Genomic DNA, 14,897 nt, shown 5'->3' on the forward strand with positions numbered 1-14,897 from the left:
TTTGGCTGCTTCTGTTCTCTGGCACAAACACGAAGGGAAAGATCTCGCAGCAGAGGTCGGAAATTAATGAAGGTTGCAGTGCCCCGTGTGTGTGTGTGTGTGTGTGTGTGTGTGTGTGTGTGTATTGTTACGTGATCCTCTTTTGCGACCTTCTGACAAGCAAAGTCCATGGGGAAGTTGGATTCAATTAACAACTGTGCTACACTTAACAATTGCAGTGATTCACCTAACAACCATGCTACATCTTAACAATTGCAGTGATTCACTTAACAACCATGCTACTACTTAACAACTGCAGTGGTTCACTTAACAACCATGCTACAGCTTAACAACTGCAGCTGATTCACTTAACAACCATGCTACATCTTAACAATTGCAGTGATTCACTTAACAACCATGCTACTACTTAACAACTGCAGTAGTTTACTTAACAACCATGCTACAGCTTAACAATTGCAGTGATTCACTTAGCAACTGTGCTACTACTTAACAACTGCAGTAGTTCACTTAACAACCATGCTTCATCTTAACAACTGCAGTAGTTCACTTAACAACCATGCTACATCTTAACAATTGCAGTGATTCACTTAACAACCGTGCTACATCTTAACAATTGCAGTGATTCATTTAACAACCGTTCTGCAACCTTTACAATTGCAGTGATTCACTTAACAACCGTTCTACAACTTAACAATTGCAGTCATTCACTTAACAACCATTCTACAACTTAACATTGCAGTGATTCACTTAACAACCGTGCTGCAACTTAACAACTGCAGCGGTTCACTTAACAACCGTGGCAAGAAAGGTCGTAAACGGGGCAAAGCTGACTTTAAAAACGTCTCGCTTAGCACATAAATTCTGGTCTCAATTGTGGTCGTACGTTGAGGCCTAATTGTACTTCTGTGTTCTTTCTGGCCCCCATTTTACTAAAGGAACCTTCTTTTTTTTTAAAAAAAAAAAACACAATAAGCTCCGTATTTCCTGGTGGCTGTGGTTGCCTTTTATTTCATCCGTACCTTTTTCACATCTGAATTCCGTCTCTCTGAACCGGAAGCATAAAGAGCTAAAGGAAAAAAAATAAAAGGCTGTCCAGGTTTCGGTGGCTCTGCCCAGACTTACGTTGGGTAGTGTGCCCTGTGGTAGCCAGGGGTCACGGGTCTCTGGAGAGGCTCGTCCACGCTGTGGCGGAAGCTGGGCATGGCCTTCTTCCGTGCTTTTGGCGTGTTGGTCATGATCTGAGACAAGAAGAGACAGAGAGGTCAGAAAAAAAAAGAGAGAAAAGTTGGCCTGTTTAGGCTGGCATTTATTCAAAGACCACTTTTTTGGGGGGTGGGGAGAGGACTGTGGGGCACTCGATTGCTTCTTGAAGACATTTCATGACCTAACTGGGTAACATAATCAGGAAGAAGAGGAGGAGGACTATGTGGTCCTGGGTGCTCTCTGACCTTGGTGCTTTCTTCCAGATGTTTCTTGACCCAACTACGTAACTATCAGCAGTGCTAGAAGGGAGAGGGGTTTGTGGATTGGAAGAGGAAGGAGGAGGAAGGGGAGGAGGACTACTGTGGGGTCTTGGTAATCTCTGAGCTTATTGCTTCTTGCCTACATTTCATGACCTAACTAGGTAACATAATCAGTGATGATTAGAGTATTGTAGAGAAGATGAACAGGAATAAAACAATAAGAATAGAATAGAATAGAATAGAATAGAATAGAATAGAATATGGAATGGAATAGAATATAGACTAAGGAATAGAATAGAAATATAGAATAGAATATAGAATAAGGAATAGAATATCTGAATAAAGAATAAAGAATAGAATAGAATAGAATAAGGAGTGGAATAGAATAGAATATAGAATAAGGAATAGAATAGACTAGAATATAAATATAGAATAGAATAGAATATAGAATATAGACTAAGGAATAGAATAGAATATAGAATAAGGAATAGAATAGAAAGGAATAGAAAGGAAATGAAGAGAATAGAAGAGAAGGAGTACGATTGTGAGATACTTGGTGCTCTGTGAGCTTAGTCGCTTTCTTACAGACATTTCATGACCTAACTAGGTGACAACATCAGTGAGAGAAGTGAGGAGGTCTGTGATGCTCTCTGGGCTTGGTGATTTCCTGCAGACATTTCATGACCTAACTGGATAACATCATCAGTGCTACAAGGGGGAGGAGATGGCGGACGAGAAGGAGGAGGACATCGACAACAAGAAGGTGGAGCCTTTGTTGGCTGAGGAATTCTGGGAGTTGAAGTCCAGACATCTTCAAACTGCCGAGGCCTCCTCAACATAGAGGAGATGGGGAGCCTTGTAGTGTACCCTAAAAAAAGTCCCAATTAACTGGAAGAGTTGAGTTTGGTCTTTAGGAAAAAGGCCTGACCAGTCAGTCTTGCCAGCCCACAGAGAGGGCAACAGGATTGTGCATCAAACACACAACACTTTGGGGCAACAATCATCTCTTTCCCCCACTCCAAAACACTGGGGTTGGCAAAAGCCCAGGTTCTGTGAATGTGTGAAGACTCATCATCACTTAAGGCCGGAGCTTCGAAGCTCCGAGAACCACTCCCACTCACTGTGCGTCGAAAATATAGCCCGCAAACAAAAAACTGGGGAAAGTTACTAAAATAATAGAAGCAAAAGGGAGAAAAAAGAGTGGGAAAGTAAAATATAGAAACTATAAAAACAAGAAAAAGAAAAAAACTAGGCAAATGGGTGGAAAGAAAAGAATATAAAAGAAATGGAGTTCCCGAGAGAAGAGGAGAAAATGGTGGAATGGAGGAAAGAAGGAAAAGGATTTACTAATGAAATTCGGTAATATTGTCAATGGAATATAGCTAATATGATGTGAGGGAAACAGGTTCATATTATTATTTGTGGATAATTAATTAAGTGAAATGTTTACTATACAAAATTAAATTTGAGGAAATACACTATATTGCCAAAAGTATTCGCTCACCTGCCTTTACTCGCATATGAACTTACTGTAAGTGACATCCCATTTCAATATTATAGGCTTTCATACATAACTAAGTTTCAAAACTTCCTTTCATGGTCACCATTTAAAATTTATACCAAATTTCCTCTTGTCGAACCAATATATATGTATACATTATGTCATTATCAATTACTTATCTAACTATATCCATGATCAATCCAATTTCAATATTATAGGCCTTCATACATAACAAAATTTCTAAACTTCCTTTCGTGGTCACCATTTAAAAATTTATACCAAATTTTCTCTTGTCAAATCAATACGTACACTATACTTGCCAAAAGTATTCGCTTGCCTGCCTTTACTCGCATATGAACTTACTGTAAGTAGTGTATTTGTATTGTATTTATTATACTTGTATGCCGCCCTATTCCCGGGGGGAGTCAGGGCGGCGAACAAACACATGGGGAAGGGGGTAATACAAAAACGAACGAGACAAAACAGGATACCAAGACAAATTAAAAACTACACAACAGTCACAACAATTCGAGTGGGGCTGGGAACTCATCAGCCCCAGGCCTGCCGGAACAGCCAGGTCTTGACGGCTTTGTGGAAAGCCGTGGAGGGTGGTGAGGGTCCGAATCTCCACGGGGAGATCGTTCCAGAGGGCCGGACAGCCACAGAAAAGGCCCTCCATGGCCACAGGTGTATAAAATCAATTATCTAGGCATGCAGACTGTTTTGACAAACATTGGTGAAAGAATGGGTCGCTCTCAGGAGCTCAGTGAATTCCAGCATGGAACTGTGATAGGATGCACGAGTGACATCCCATTCCTAATCTGTAGGGTTCAACATGACGTCAGTCCACCCTTTGCAGCTACTAACGGCTTCCACTCTTCTGGGAAGGCTGTCCACAAGGTTCGGGAGTGTGTTGATGGGGATTTTTGACCATTCCTCCAGAAGCGCATTTGTGAGCTCACAAACTGAGGTTGGACGAGGTTACGTGGCCTACCGCTTTCGTGGCTGAGTTGCTGTCGTTCCCAAACACTTCCACGTTCTTCTAATACAGCTGACAGTTGACTGGAATATTTAGGAGCGAGGGAAATTTCACAACTGGATTTGTTGCAGCAGGTGGCATCCTATCACAGTTCCACGCTGGGATTCACTGAGTTCCTGAGAGCGACCCATTCTTTCACCAATGTTTGTAAAAACAGTCCTGCATGCCTAGGTACCTGATTTTAAACACCTGTGGCCATGGAAGTCATTGGAACACCTGATTCTGATTATTTGGATGGGTGAGCGAATACTTTTGGCAATATAGTGTATGTTATTGATAGTAAAACAGAACAATAGATGGAAATAAAACGTTACATCTGATTTCACTTGGAGGGGCAAATAATGATATTGTTTATATATTAAGAAGTAAGTATAATCTTTATTGTCATTGTACTTAAATACAACGGAATTGGTTTTTTTTTTGTAAAGTATAAGTAAGTATATGATGAAATCAAAGTTGGAAAATGTGGAAGGAAAATAAGATGGCTGAAATTTGAAATGGAAATATGATGTAAATGAACTATGCAGTAAGGGAAGATGTAAAAGGGGGGGGGAAACCCAGCCAATGCTTTTTTTTATAAAAGAAGTTAAAATATGTAACAAACAAAAAAAAACCCTTTGTTTCAAAAAAAGAAAAGAAAATATAGCCTGCGAAGCCTTATGGGCTGCGGAGTCTTGCCAGCGTACATACTCCAATCTCATCCAAACTGCGGTACTTACCCCCAAATATTCGGTGGTCAGGAGTTTTTCTCCGGAAAGTTCACCCTGCTGGGCTTGTAAGACTTCGTCCTTGTCCAGATCGGCTTCCATGCCGTTGTGGTCCTCCTGCCCAGAGAAATCCCGGGAGAGTCCCTGATTTATTGTATTTATTAGATTGGATGCTGACTTTTATTACTTTTTGGGTAACTCAAAGTGGCAAACGTAGCTAAGACTTCTTCCTTCTCCGCTTTTCCCTTCAACAACCACCCTGTGAGGTAGGTTGGGCCGAGCAAGGGATTAGCCATGGGTACCCAAATGGGTTTCAAGCCTAAGGCAGAACTAGAACTCACTGTTCCTGGTGATGGGCCCAAAGTCTGCCAATTGGCCCTCATGCCTAAGGCAGGACTAGAACTCACAGTCTCTGGTGATTGGCCCAAAGTCATTCAGCTGGCTTTCCTGCCTAAGGTGGGACTAGAACTCACTGCCTCCTGGTGATTGGCCCAAACTCACCCAGCTGGCTTTCCTGCCTAAGGCGGGACTAGAACTCACCGTCTCCTGGTGATTGGCCCAAACTCACCCAGCTGGTTTTTCTGCCTAAGGCGGACTAGAACTCTCAGTCTCCCAATTTCCAGATCAGCATCTTAACAACTACATCTAGTCCTCAACTAACAACAGTTCATTTCGTGACCATTCAATGTTACACTGGCACTGAAAAAAGTGACTTATGACCAGTTTTCACACTTAGCATCCCCATGATCACACGGTCAAATTTCAGAGGCAACCGACTCATATTTATGACGGTGGCAGACTCCCAGGGTTATGGGAAGATGTTTGTGACCATCCGACAAGCGAAGTCAACGGAGGAAGCCTGATTCACTTAATAACCATATTGTCTAACTTAACCACTGCAGCGATTCGCTTAACAGCCATGGCAAGAAAGGTCGTAAAACGGGGGCCAAAGTCACTTAGCAAATGTCTCAACTTAGGCAACAGAAACGTGGGGCTCACGTTGCGGTCGTAAGTCGAGGACCTACCTGTACATCAAAGTGGTTCTCAGCATGAACTTGGGAGCGTCTCTCAAAAAGAGCGGAAAGCTATCTTAAGCACACACGGATTTCCTCCTCCCATTAATGGTCCTCGCAATAATTGCTCAGTGTGTCAGTTAAGACAGGGTGAGGAGTTCAGCTACATAACTACTACGCACTGAATATGGAGAGATGCCAACAGGAAACAATCCGTCTGCTTTATAGCACATAACATTCTTGTACCATTAGCAGGCCGGGAATTAACTCTCATAATTTCAAGAAAAGGAAGGATTGACAGACTGCTGTTCAAATTTAATAGGCGTTAACGTATTAAGTTGAGCACTGTGGACATAAGAAAAGCCAGATGCGGAGAACAGAAACTAGCCGAAGGAATTCGCACGCAAGCCAGGTTCAAAACTGTGTCCTTTTAAATCAGGGCTGGGGGACGGTGGCCCTTTTATGACTCGTGGACTTCAATTCCCCAGAATTCCTGAGCCAGCATGGCTGCTTTAGGAACTCTGGGAGTCGAAGTCCACAAAGGGGCCATGGTTACCCATCCCTTTCACCAGTGTTTCTCAACCTTGGGAACTTGAAGATGTCTGGACTTCAACTCCCAGAATCCCCCAGCCAGCATTCGCTGGCTGGGGAATTCTGGGAGTTGAAGTCCTGACATCTTCAAGTTGCCAAGGTTGAGAAACACTGCCTTTCACAACCTGTGGACTTCGACTCCCAGAATTCCTAAAGCAGCCATGCTGGCTCAGGAATTCTGGGAATTGAAGTCCACGAGTCATAAAGGGACCATAGTTAAGCTAAAGGTAAAGGTTCCCCTTCCACATAGTATATGGTAGTCGTTCCTGACTCTAGGGGGCGGTGCTCATCTCCGTTTCAAAGCCGAAGAGCCAGCGCTGCCCGAAGACGTCTCCGTGGTCATGTGGCCGGCATGACTCAACGCCAAAAGCGCATGGAACACTATTCCCTTCCCACCAAAGGTGGTTCCTATTTTTCTGCTTGCATTTTTAAAGTGCTTTCGAACTGCTAGGTTGGCAGAAGCTGGGACAAGTCACGGGAGCTCCCTCCGTTACGCGGCGCTGGGGATTCGAACCGCCCAACTCCTGACCTTTCTGACTGACTAGCTCAGCGTCTTAGCCACAGAGCCACTGCGTCCCCCACTGGGCCAATTATCCACCTCTTTTACAACCTGTGGACTTCAACTCCCAGAATTCCTAAGGCAGCCATGCAGGCTCAGGAATTCTGGGACTTGAAGTCCACAAGTCTTAAAGGGGCCGCCGTTCCCGACCTCTTGTACTAAATAATTAAATGATATTGACCCCAAGTAATAATTACTGGAGCTTTCATCATCTTTACAGAGAATACAGGGAGTCCTCGACTTACAACAGTTCACTGGGGGACGGTTCAAAGTTACAGCAGCACTTTACGACCATTGCAGTTTCCCCATGGTCATGTGATCAGAGTTCGGACACGGCAACTGGCATGTATTTGTGACGGTTGTAGCGTCCCGGAGTCACGTGATCCCCTTTTGCGACCTTCTTTGTCAGAGCCGTAGCCAAAGGGAAAGCTGGATTCATTGAACAACCTTGCTACTGACTGAACAACTGCGGTGATTCACTCAATCACTGTTAAAAAGGAGGTTATAAAACGGGGCAAAATTCACTTAAGGTCGGGTCTCACTCAACAATGGAAATTTTGGGCTCAGTTGTGGTCGTAAGTCAAGGACTACTTGGATATTTGTTTTTTGATGATTTTATGTTTTAAAAAAATCTTTGATTAGGAGCCCCCCCAGAGTTGGCTGAAAGATCGGCAGCTATATAAATACAAGAAAGGAAGGGAGGGAGGAAGGAAGGAAGGAAGAAAAAGAAATAAATAAAAAAGAAAGAAAAATAGAAGAAAGAAAGAAAGAGGGGGAAGGAAAGAAGGAAGAAATAAAAAAGAAAGGAAGAAAAAGAAGGGAGGAAGGAAAGAAAGAGGAAGTAAAAGAAAGAAAAAGAAAGAAAAAAGGAAGGAAGAAAGAAAAAGAAAAGGAGGGAGGGAGGAAAGAAGGAAGAGAAAGAAAGAAAGGAAAGGAGAGGAAGAAAGAGAAAGAAAGAAAGAAAAAGGAAGAAAAAGAAAGAAAAAAGAAAGGAAGGAAGGAAAGAATGAAGGAAGAGAAAGAAAGAGAAAGAAAGAAAGAAAAAAGGGAGGAAGGAAGGAAAGAATGAAGGAATAGAAAGAAAGAAAGAAAGAAAGAGAAAGAAAGAGAAAGAAAGAAAAGGGGAGGGAAGGAGGAAAGAAGGAAGGAAGAGAAAGAAAGAAAGAAAACAGAGAGGAAGGGTGAGAAATAAATAAATGAAAAAGAAAGAAAAAGAAAGGGAGGGGAGGAAAGAAGGAAAGGAAAGAAGGAGGAGAAAGAAAGGAGGAAGGAAGGAAGAAAGAAAAGGAAGGGAGAGAAAGGAAGATCTAATGTGACACCTGTCAAGGAGGCATCAGCTGTATAGCTGCACCCCTAACTTTAAGAGCAGATGGTTTGGGGGTTTCCAACACTCGTAAAAAGCCAAATATTTTTGGGACAGCAGCCCTTTCTCTCCTTAGCTTTGGATTCGGTCAGGAGGCACATAAACCACTTTGTGCCCCAGGGAGAAATTCACATGAGGGGGAGGGAGGGGAAGGGAAGAGGCTGATGGTTTCAGGATGCTCCTCTTTCCTGTCACTCTGGCGGCCCCAAACTCCAACAATGGAGCCTGCCCTTCGATTGCCCAAGAGCAGCTTTGCAACTTTCACCTTTCTCGCATTCCTTCTGTGTTTTTCAACTCACCAGGTGCGTCAATAAATGATGATTGAGGGTGAAAACACACGGACACACACGTATCTGCACGGGATTCATCCCATAGACCTGTAGCTGTTTTTAGAATGGCCTGCAGATCAGTTTTGCAATCCAAGGATTAGCCCCAGGGAACCATTGGAGGCAGAAATGTCAGAAGGACATTTGGTTGAATTCCTCTCCTGCCTTGTTTCCAGTTTCTCTTTAGCAAGTGCAGAGAAGAGCAACAAAGAGGATTAGGGGACTGGGGGCCAAAACGTATGAAGAACGGTTGCAGGAACTGGGAATGTCTAGTTTAATGAAAAGGAGGACTAGGGGAGACATGATAGCAGTCTTCCAATATCTCAGGGGTTGCCACAAAGAAGAGGGAGTCAAGCTATTTTCCAAGGCACCTGAGGATAGAACAAGAAGCAATGGGTGGAAACTAATCAAGGAGAGAAGCAACTTAGAACTGAGGAGAAATTTCCTGACAGTGAGAACAATTAATCAGTGGAACAGAAATTGCTTCTAGAAGTTGTGAATTCCCCAACACTGGAAGTCTTTAAGAAGATGTTGGAGAGCCATTTGTCTGAGACGGTATAGGGTTTCCTGCCTAGGCAGGGGGTTGGACTAGAAGACCTCCAAGGTCCCTTCCAACTCTGTTCTTCCATTCTATTCTATTTGAGGGGCTGCCACAAAGAAGAGGGACTCAAACTATTCTCCAAGGCACCTGAGGACAGAACAAGAAGCAATGGGTGGAAACTAATCCAGGAGAGAAGCAACTTAGAACTGAGGAGGAATTTCCTGACAGTTAGAACAATTAATCAGTGGAACAGAAATTGTCTCCAGAAGTTGTTGGTGCTCCAACATTGGAAGTTTTTAAGAAGAGATGGGACAACCATTTATCTGCAATAGTATAAGGTCTCCTGCTTGAGCAGGGGGCTAGACTAGAAGACCTCCAAGGTCCCTTCCACCTTTATTTTGATTAATGGATTAATCAACACAACTAGAACTAAGGAGAAATTTCCTGGCAGAAACAAGCAAGTGATGGAACAACTTGCCTCCAGAAGTTGTGGGGGTGCCATCACTGGAACTTTTTAAAACTAGATTGGACAGCCATTGGTCTGGAATGGTAGTGGGCCTCCTGCCTGTGCAGCGGGCTGGACTAGAAGACCTCGAAGGCCCCTTCCAACTCTGTTATTCTGTTAAATCCCATCCTTCTCTCCGTCCCTAAACTGGACAAAGTAGCAATGCTTTTAATGACCTTTTAAAGTGCTATTTAGTGGTTTGAGTGCACCTAATCATGGAGGCTCTACTTACTAATATCCTACCGTTTTTTACTCCCAGCTCAATCCTTCTCTTTTTACTCTGAGCCCCACGCTTACGTTGGGAAATGCATTCAGTGAGTTTTGACCCGTTTTACGACTTTCCTTGCCGCATTTGCTACGCGGATAGCCGCAGTTCTGAAATGAGTCCCACGGTTGTTAAGTGAATCGGGCTAATTCCCTATTGACTTTGCTTGTCAGGAGGCTTCCGGGAGGAGATCACATGACCAACGTGGACATGACGCCGTGGCCGTCATAAGTGTGAGTCAGTAAACTGCCAAGCATCCGAATATAATTCATGTCCCCATGGGGATGCTAAGTGTGCAAAAGCTATCCCGAGTCCCCTTTTTTTTTCACTGCCGTTGTAAGCAAATGGTTGTAAGTCGAGGACTGCCTGCAAGCTGTTATTGGAAGGCCCAACTGCCCCAGCCAAGGGCTGCGTCGGCTGTTTCCTGCGGGGAAGCAGCAGAGAAGCCCAACAGCCTTTCAAACCGTGAATGGGCCGGAATAAAAACCGTCAGCTGCCGAGAAGCCTCTGTCTTTCTGCAGGAAATGAAGGGTCTCTGCGGGGCGGTTGTGGTGGTTGAACCCGGGAGGCCCAACTCAGCCCGTGGTGCACCGAGAGAGGGAAGGGGAGGAGGAGATCCTGGCTCACTTGCAATGGCCTGGGCCATGGAAGGGAGACTCCGAGGGCTGGAAGGGACTCTCCATGTTCCATTGATTAAACTAACTGTTCTCACCATCAGAACATTTCTCCTTACTTCTAGGCTGGGTTTCCCCTTAACAAGCTCCCACCCGTGATCTCTTCTCCTGCCCTCTGGCCCTCTGGAGAACAAGCCCTTTCCCTCTTTCTCTGTGACTATCAGCATCTGTCCGTCCATCCATCTCTCCTCTGCCTATTTATATCCATTTTCTCTCTCTCTCTCATCCATCATCTATCTAATCAATATCAATCTATCTATCCATCTTCTGTTGTTACTGCCTATGTCTCTCTCTCCCCCCTCTCTCATCTATTTATTTATCCATCCATCCATCTACTATTGTTACTATGTCTCTTCCCCCCCTCATCCATCCATCCATCCATCCATCCATCCATCCATCCATCCATCTATCTATCTCTTTCTATCCATCCATCTATCCATCCATCTACTATTGTTACTACCTATGTCTCTCTCTCCCCCCATCTATTTATCTATTCATCATCTATCCATCTATTTATCTATCCATCATCTATCCATCCATCCATCTACTTTTGTTATTACCTATGTCTCCCCATCTATTTATCTATCCATCATCTATCTATCTATCTATATCTATATCTATCTATCCATCCATCCATCCATCCATCCACTATTGTTACTACCAATGTCTCTCTCTCCCCCCATTTATTTATCTATCCATTATCTATCTATCTATCTATCTATCTATCTATCTATCTATCTATCTATCTATCTATCTATCTATCTATCTATCCATCCATGCATCCATCCATCCACTATTGTTACTACCTATGTCTCTCTCTCCCCCATCTATCTATCTATCTATCATCTATCTATCTATCTATCTATCTATCTATCTATCTATCTATCTATCTATCTATCCATCCATCCATCCATCCATCCATCCATCCATCCACTATTGTTACTATGTCTCTCTCCCCCATCTATTTATCTATCCATCTATTTATCTATCCATCCATCCATCCATCCACTTTTGTTATTATCTATGTCTCCCCCCCCCATCTATTTATCTATCCATCTTCAGTCCGTCCATCCATCTATACTGTTTCTCCCCCTCCCTCCCTCTCTCTGAAATTCATTTGCCACCCATCTCATATCCAAAGACTGTGTGTGTGTGTGTTATACCATAAAGGCAGACTTTCTTAGCTCCTGCTGGAAGACCTGGAGGGGACTCGGCCTGTTCTTGCCGGGCAAGCAGAAACTATTTTGGCCAGGCAGTTCTTCCAATCACTGGGCTCCGTGCCAGGAAGTACTTGAGATAAGAAATAATAAGCAGCCCCTTGAAATGCCCCCCGAAAACAATTGGTGACCAAATAGGCTCACCTATCAATGCTTCGGTTATTCTTTGGCTGCGTTGGCACAAACTAGTTTTACAGGAATTTGATTCGGCCGAGTTCAAAAAAAAATTGGCCAGATATCATTGTATGCTTAACTATCTGATAATTTTAACTATCTGAAAAGGCAAACCACCTTTAGGCTGACCTCTTCGGTGTGTGTTGTGGATGTGAGTGTGTTTGTGTATGTGTGTGTGTGAGGGCCTGGGACACATCAGCTGGGAAGGAGCTGCAGTCTGGCCTCCCCCACCCCAAAGCACCCCACAACCCACTTAACGATCACACGATGGGGAGAGCCAGCATTGTGGTTGTTAAGTGAGGGGAACTGTGTGGGTGTCTTGCTTAATGACCACGACTGACCACCATAATTACGACCTCCATTGTGGTCGTAGGTCGAGGACTACCTGGGTGTCTAAGGCAAGGAATGCAGAGGTGACTGATCCTCTCTCCTCTGTTGTCCCAATTCCTCTGGCTAATCCTGGTTGGCAGATCTAAAGGTTGATCCTTTACAATACAGGCAAGTCCTCGACTTATGACCACAACTGAGCCCCAAATTCCGGTTGCTAAGTGAGACAGGTGTTGACTGAGTTTTGCTCCATTTTACGACCTTTCTGGCCACCGTTGTTAAGTGAATCCCCGCAATTGTTAAGCTAGTAAAACAGTTGCTAAGTGAATCTGGCTTCCCCATTGACAGGAGGTCGGAATAGAGGATCACGTGACCCCGGGGTGCTGCAACCGTCATAAATATGAGTCAGGCGAACTGTTGCAAGGTGAGGACTACCTGTATTACTTAAAAGTGAAATATAGGTAGTCCTTGACTTACAGCAGTTCACTGAGTGACCGTTTTGAAGTTACAACAACACTGTAACTTGTTGTAAGTCACTAAGTGAACTGTTATGAAGACTATCTGTACCTGCTTTTCCCCCCCTCTTGTGATGTCTGGTCATCTTAGTTGCTCTTCTCTGCGCTTTTTCCAAAGTCTCAACATCTGTTTTGTAATGTGGTGACCAAAACTGGATGCCGTATTCCAGGTGTGGTCTTACTAAAGCTTTGTAAAGTGGTACTAATACTCAATACAATACAATACAATAGCAGACTTGGAAGGGACCTTGGAGGTCTTCCAGTCCAACCCCCTGCCTAGGCAGGAAACCTTATACCATTTCAGACAAATGGCTATCCAACATCTTCTTAAAGACTTCCAGTGTTGGGGCATTCACAACTTCTGGAGGCAACTTCTGTTCCACTGATTAATTGTTCTCACTGTCAGGAAATTCCTCCTCAGTTCTAAGTTGCTTCTCTCCTTGATTAGTTTCCACCCATTGCTTCTTGTTCTACCTTCAGGTGCTTTGGAGAATAGCTTGACTCCCTCTTCTTTGTGGCAACCCCTGAGATATTGGGAGACTGCTATCCTGTCTTCCCCGGTCCTTGTTTTCATTAAACTAGACATCCCCAGTTTCAGGTGTGGTCTTACTAAGGCTTTGTAAAGTGATACTAATACCCCCCCCACCCCCAATTTTGATTCTATGCCTCTGTTTATACAACCCAGGATTATGTTAGCCTTTTTGGCTGCTGCCGTACGTGGCCGACTCATGTTTAAGGGATCGTCCACTAGGCTTTCTCACCATTACTGTTTAGATCTTCTAGTCCGACCCCCTGCTCAAACAGGAGACCCTCTACCATCTGGGTCAAATGGTAGTCCAGACTCTTCTTAAAAATCTCCAGGGATGGAGCACCCACAACTTAATTGTCCTCAGTGTTAATAAGTTTCTCCTTAATTCCAGGTTGATTCTCTCCTTGATTAGTTTCCACCCATTGTTTCTTGGCTGTGAAGTTGGACCATAAGGAAGGCTGAGCGCCAAAGAATGGAGGCCTTTGGACTCTGGTGCTGGAGAAGAAGACTCCTGCATTGAGTCCCTTGGACGGCAAGGCCATCCAACCGGTCAGTCCTAGAGGAGATCAACCTTGGCTGCTCTTTAGAAGGCCAGATCCTGAAGAGGAAACTCAAAGACTTTGGCCACCTAAGGAGAAGGAAGAAGGACTCCCTGGAGAAGAGCCTCATGCTGGGAACGATGGAGGGCAAAAGAAGAAGAAGGGGACGGCAGAGAAGGAGGTGGCTGGATGGAGTCACCGAAGCAGTCGGCGTGAGCTTCAATGGACTCCAGAGGATGGGAGAGGACAGGAAGGCCTGGAGGAATGTTGTCCATGAGGCCACAATGGGTGGGACACCACTTCGCAACTAACCACAACAACTATCCATCCATCCATCCATCCATCCATCCATCCATCCATCCATCCATCCATCTATCTATCTATCTATCTATCTATCTATCTATCTATCTATCTATCTATCTCAAATACTTTGGCCACCTAATGAGAAGGAAGAAGGACTCCCTGGAGAAGAGCCTCATGCTGGGAACGATGGAGGGCAAAAGAAGAAGAAGGGGACGGCAGAGAAGGAGGGGGCTGGATGGAGTCACCCAAGCAGTTGGTGTGAGCTTCAATGGACTCCAGAGGATGGTAGAGGACAGGAAGGATTGGAGGAACATTGTCCATGAGGCCACAATGGTGGGACACCACTTCGCAACTAACCATAACAACTATCTATCCATCCATCCATCCATCCATCCATCCATCCATCCATCCATCTATCTATCTATCTCAAGTACTTTGGCCACCTAAGGAGAAGGAAGGACTCCCTGGAGAAGAGTCTCATGCTGGGAACGATGGAGGGCAAAAGAAGAAGGGATGGCAGAGAAGGAGGGGGCTGGATGGAGTCACCGAAGCAGCCGGCGTGAGCTTCAATGGACTCCAGAGGATGGGAGAGGACAGGAAGGCCTGGAGGGTCGCGATGGGTTGGATTCGGCTTCGCAACTAACAACAATTGTTTCTGGCTTTGCCTTCTGGTGCTTTGGGAAATAATTTGACCCCCTCTTCTTTGGGGCAGCCCCTCAAATACTGAAACACTGTTATCATGTCCT

General features: G+C 44.4%; 1 protein-coding gene across 1 annotated transcript in view; it reads right to left on the bottom strand.

Annotated features, from left to right (window-relative positions):
• Positions 1–14,897, bottom strand: part of ARMC9 (armadillo repeat containing 9) — a 103,211-nt gene that overhangs the window by 29,086 nt on the left and 59,228 nt on the right. The window contains exons 16-17 of the mRNA XM_032224930.1: positions 4,723–4,827; positions 1,123–1,238 (exon numbers count right to left, since the gene is read on the bottom strand). Of these exons, the coding sequence (XP_032080821.1) occupies positions 1,123–1,238; positions 4,723–4,827 (221 nt within the window). The remainder of the gene's footprint in view (positions 1–1,122; positions 1,239–4,722; positions 4,828–14,897) is intronic.

Source organism: Thamnophis elegans, chromosome 10 (assembly GCF_009769535.1).
Source record: "Thamnophis elegans isolate rThaEle1 chromosome 10, rThaEle1.pri, whole genome shotgun sequence".
NCBI classification, from domain to species: domain Eukaryota; kingdom Metazoa; phylum Chordata; class Lepidosauria; order Squamata; family Colubridae; genus Thamnophis; species Thamnophis elegans.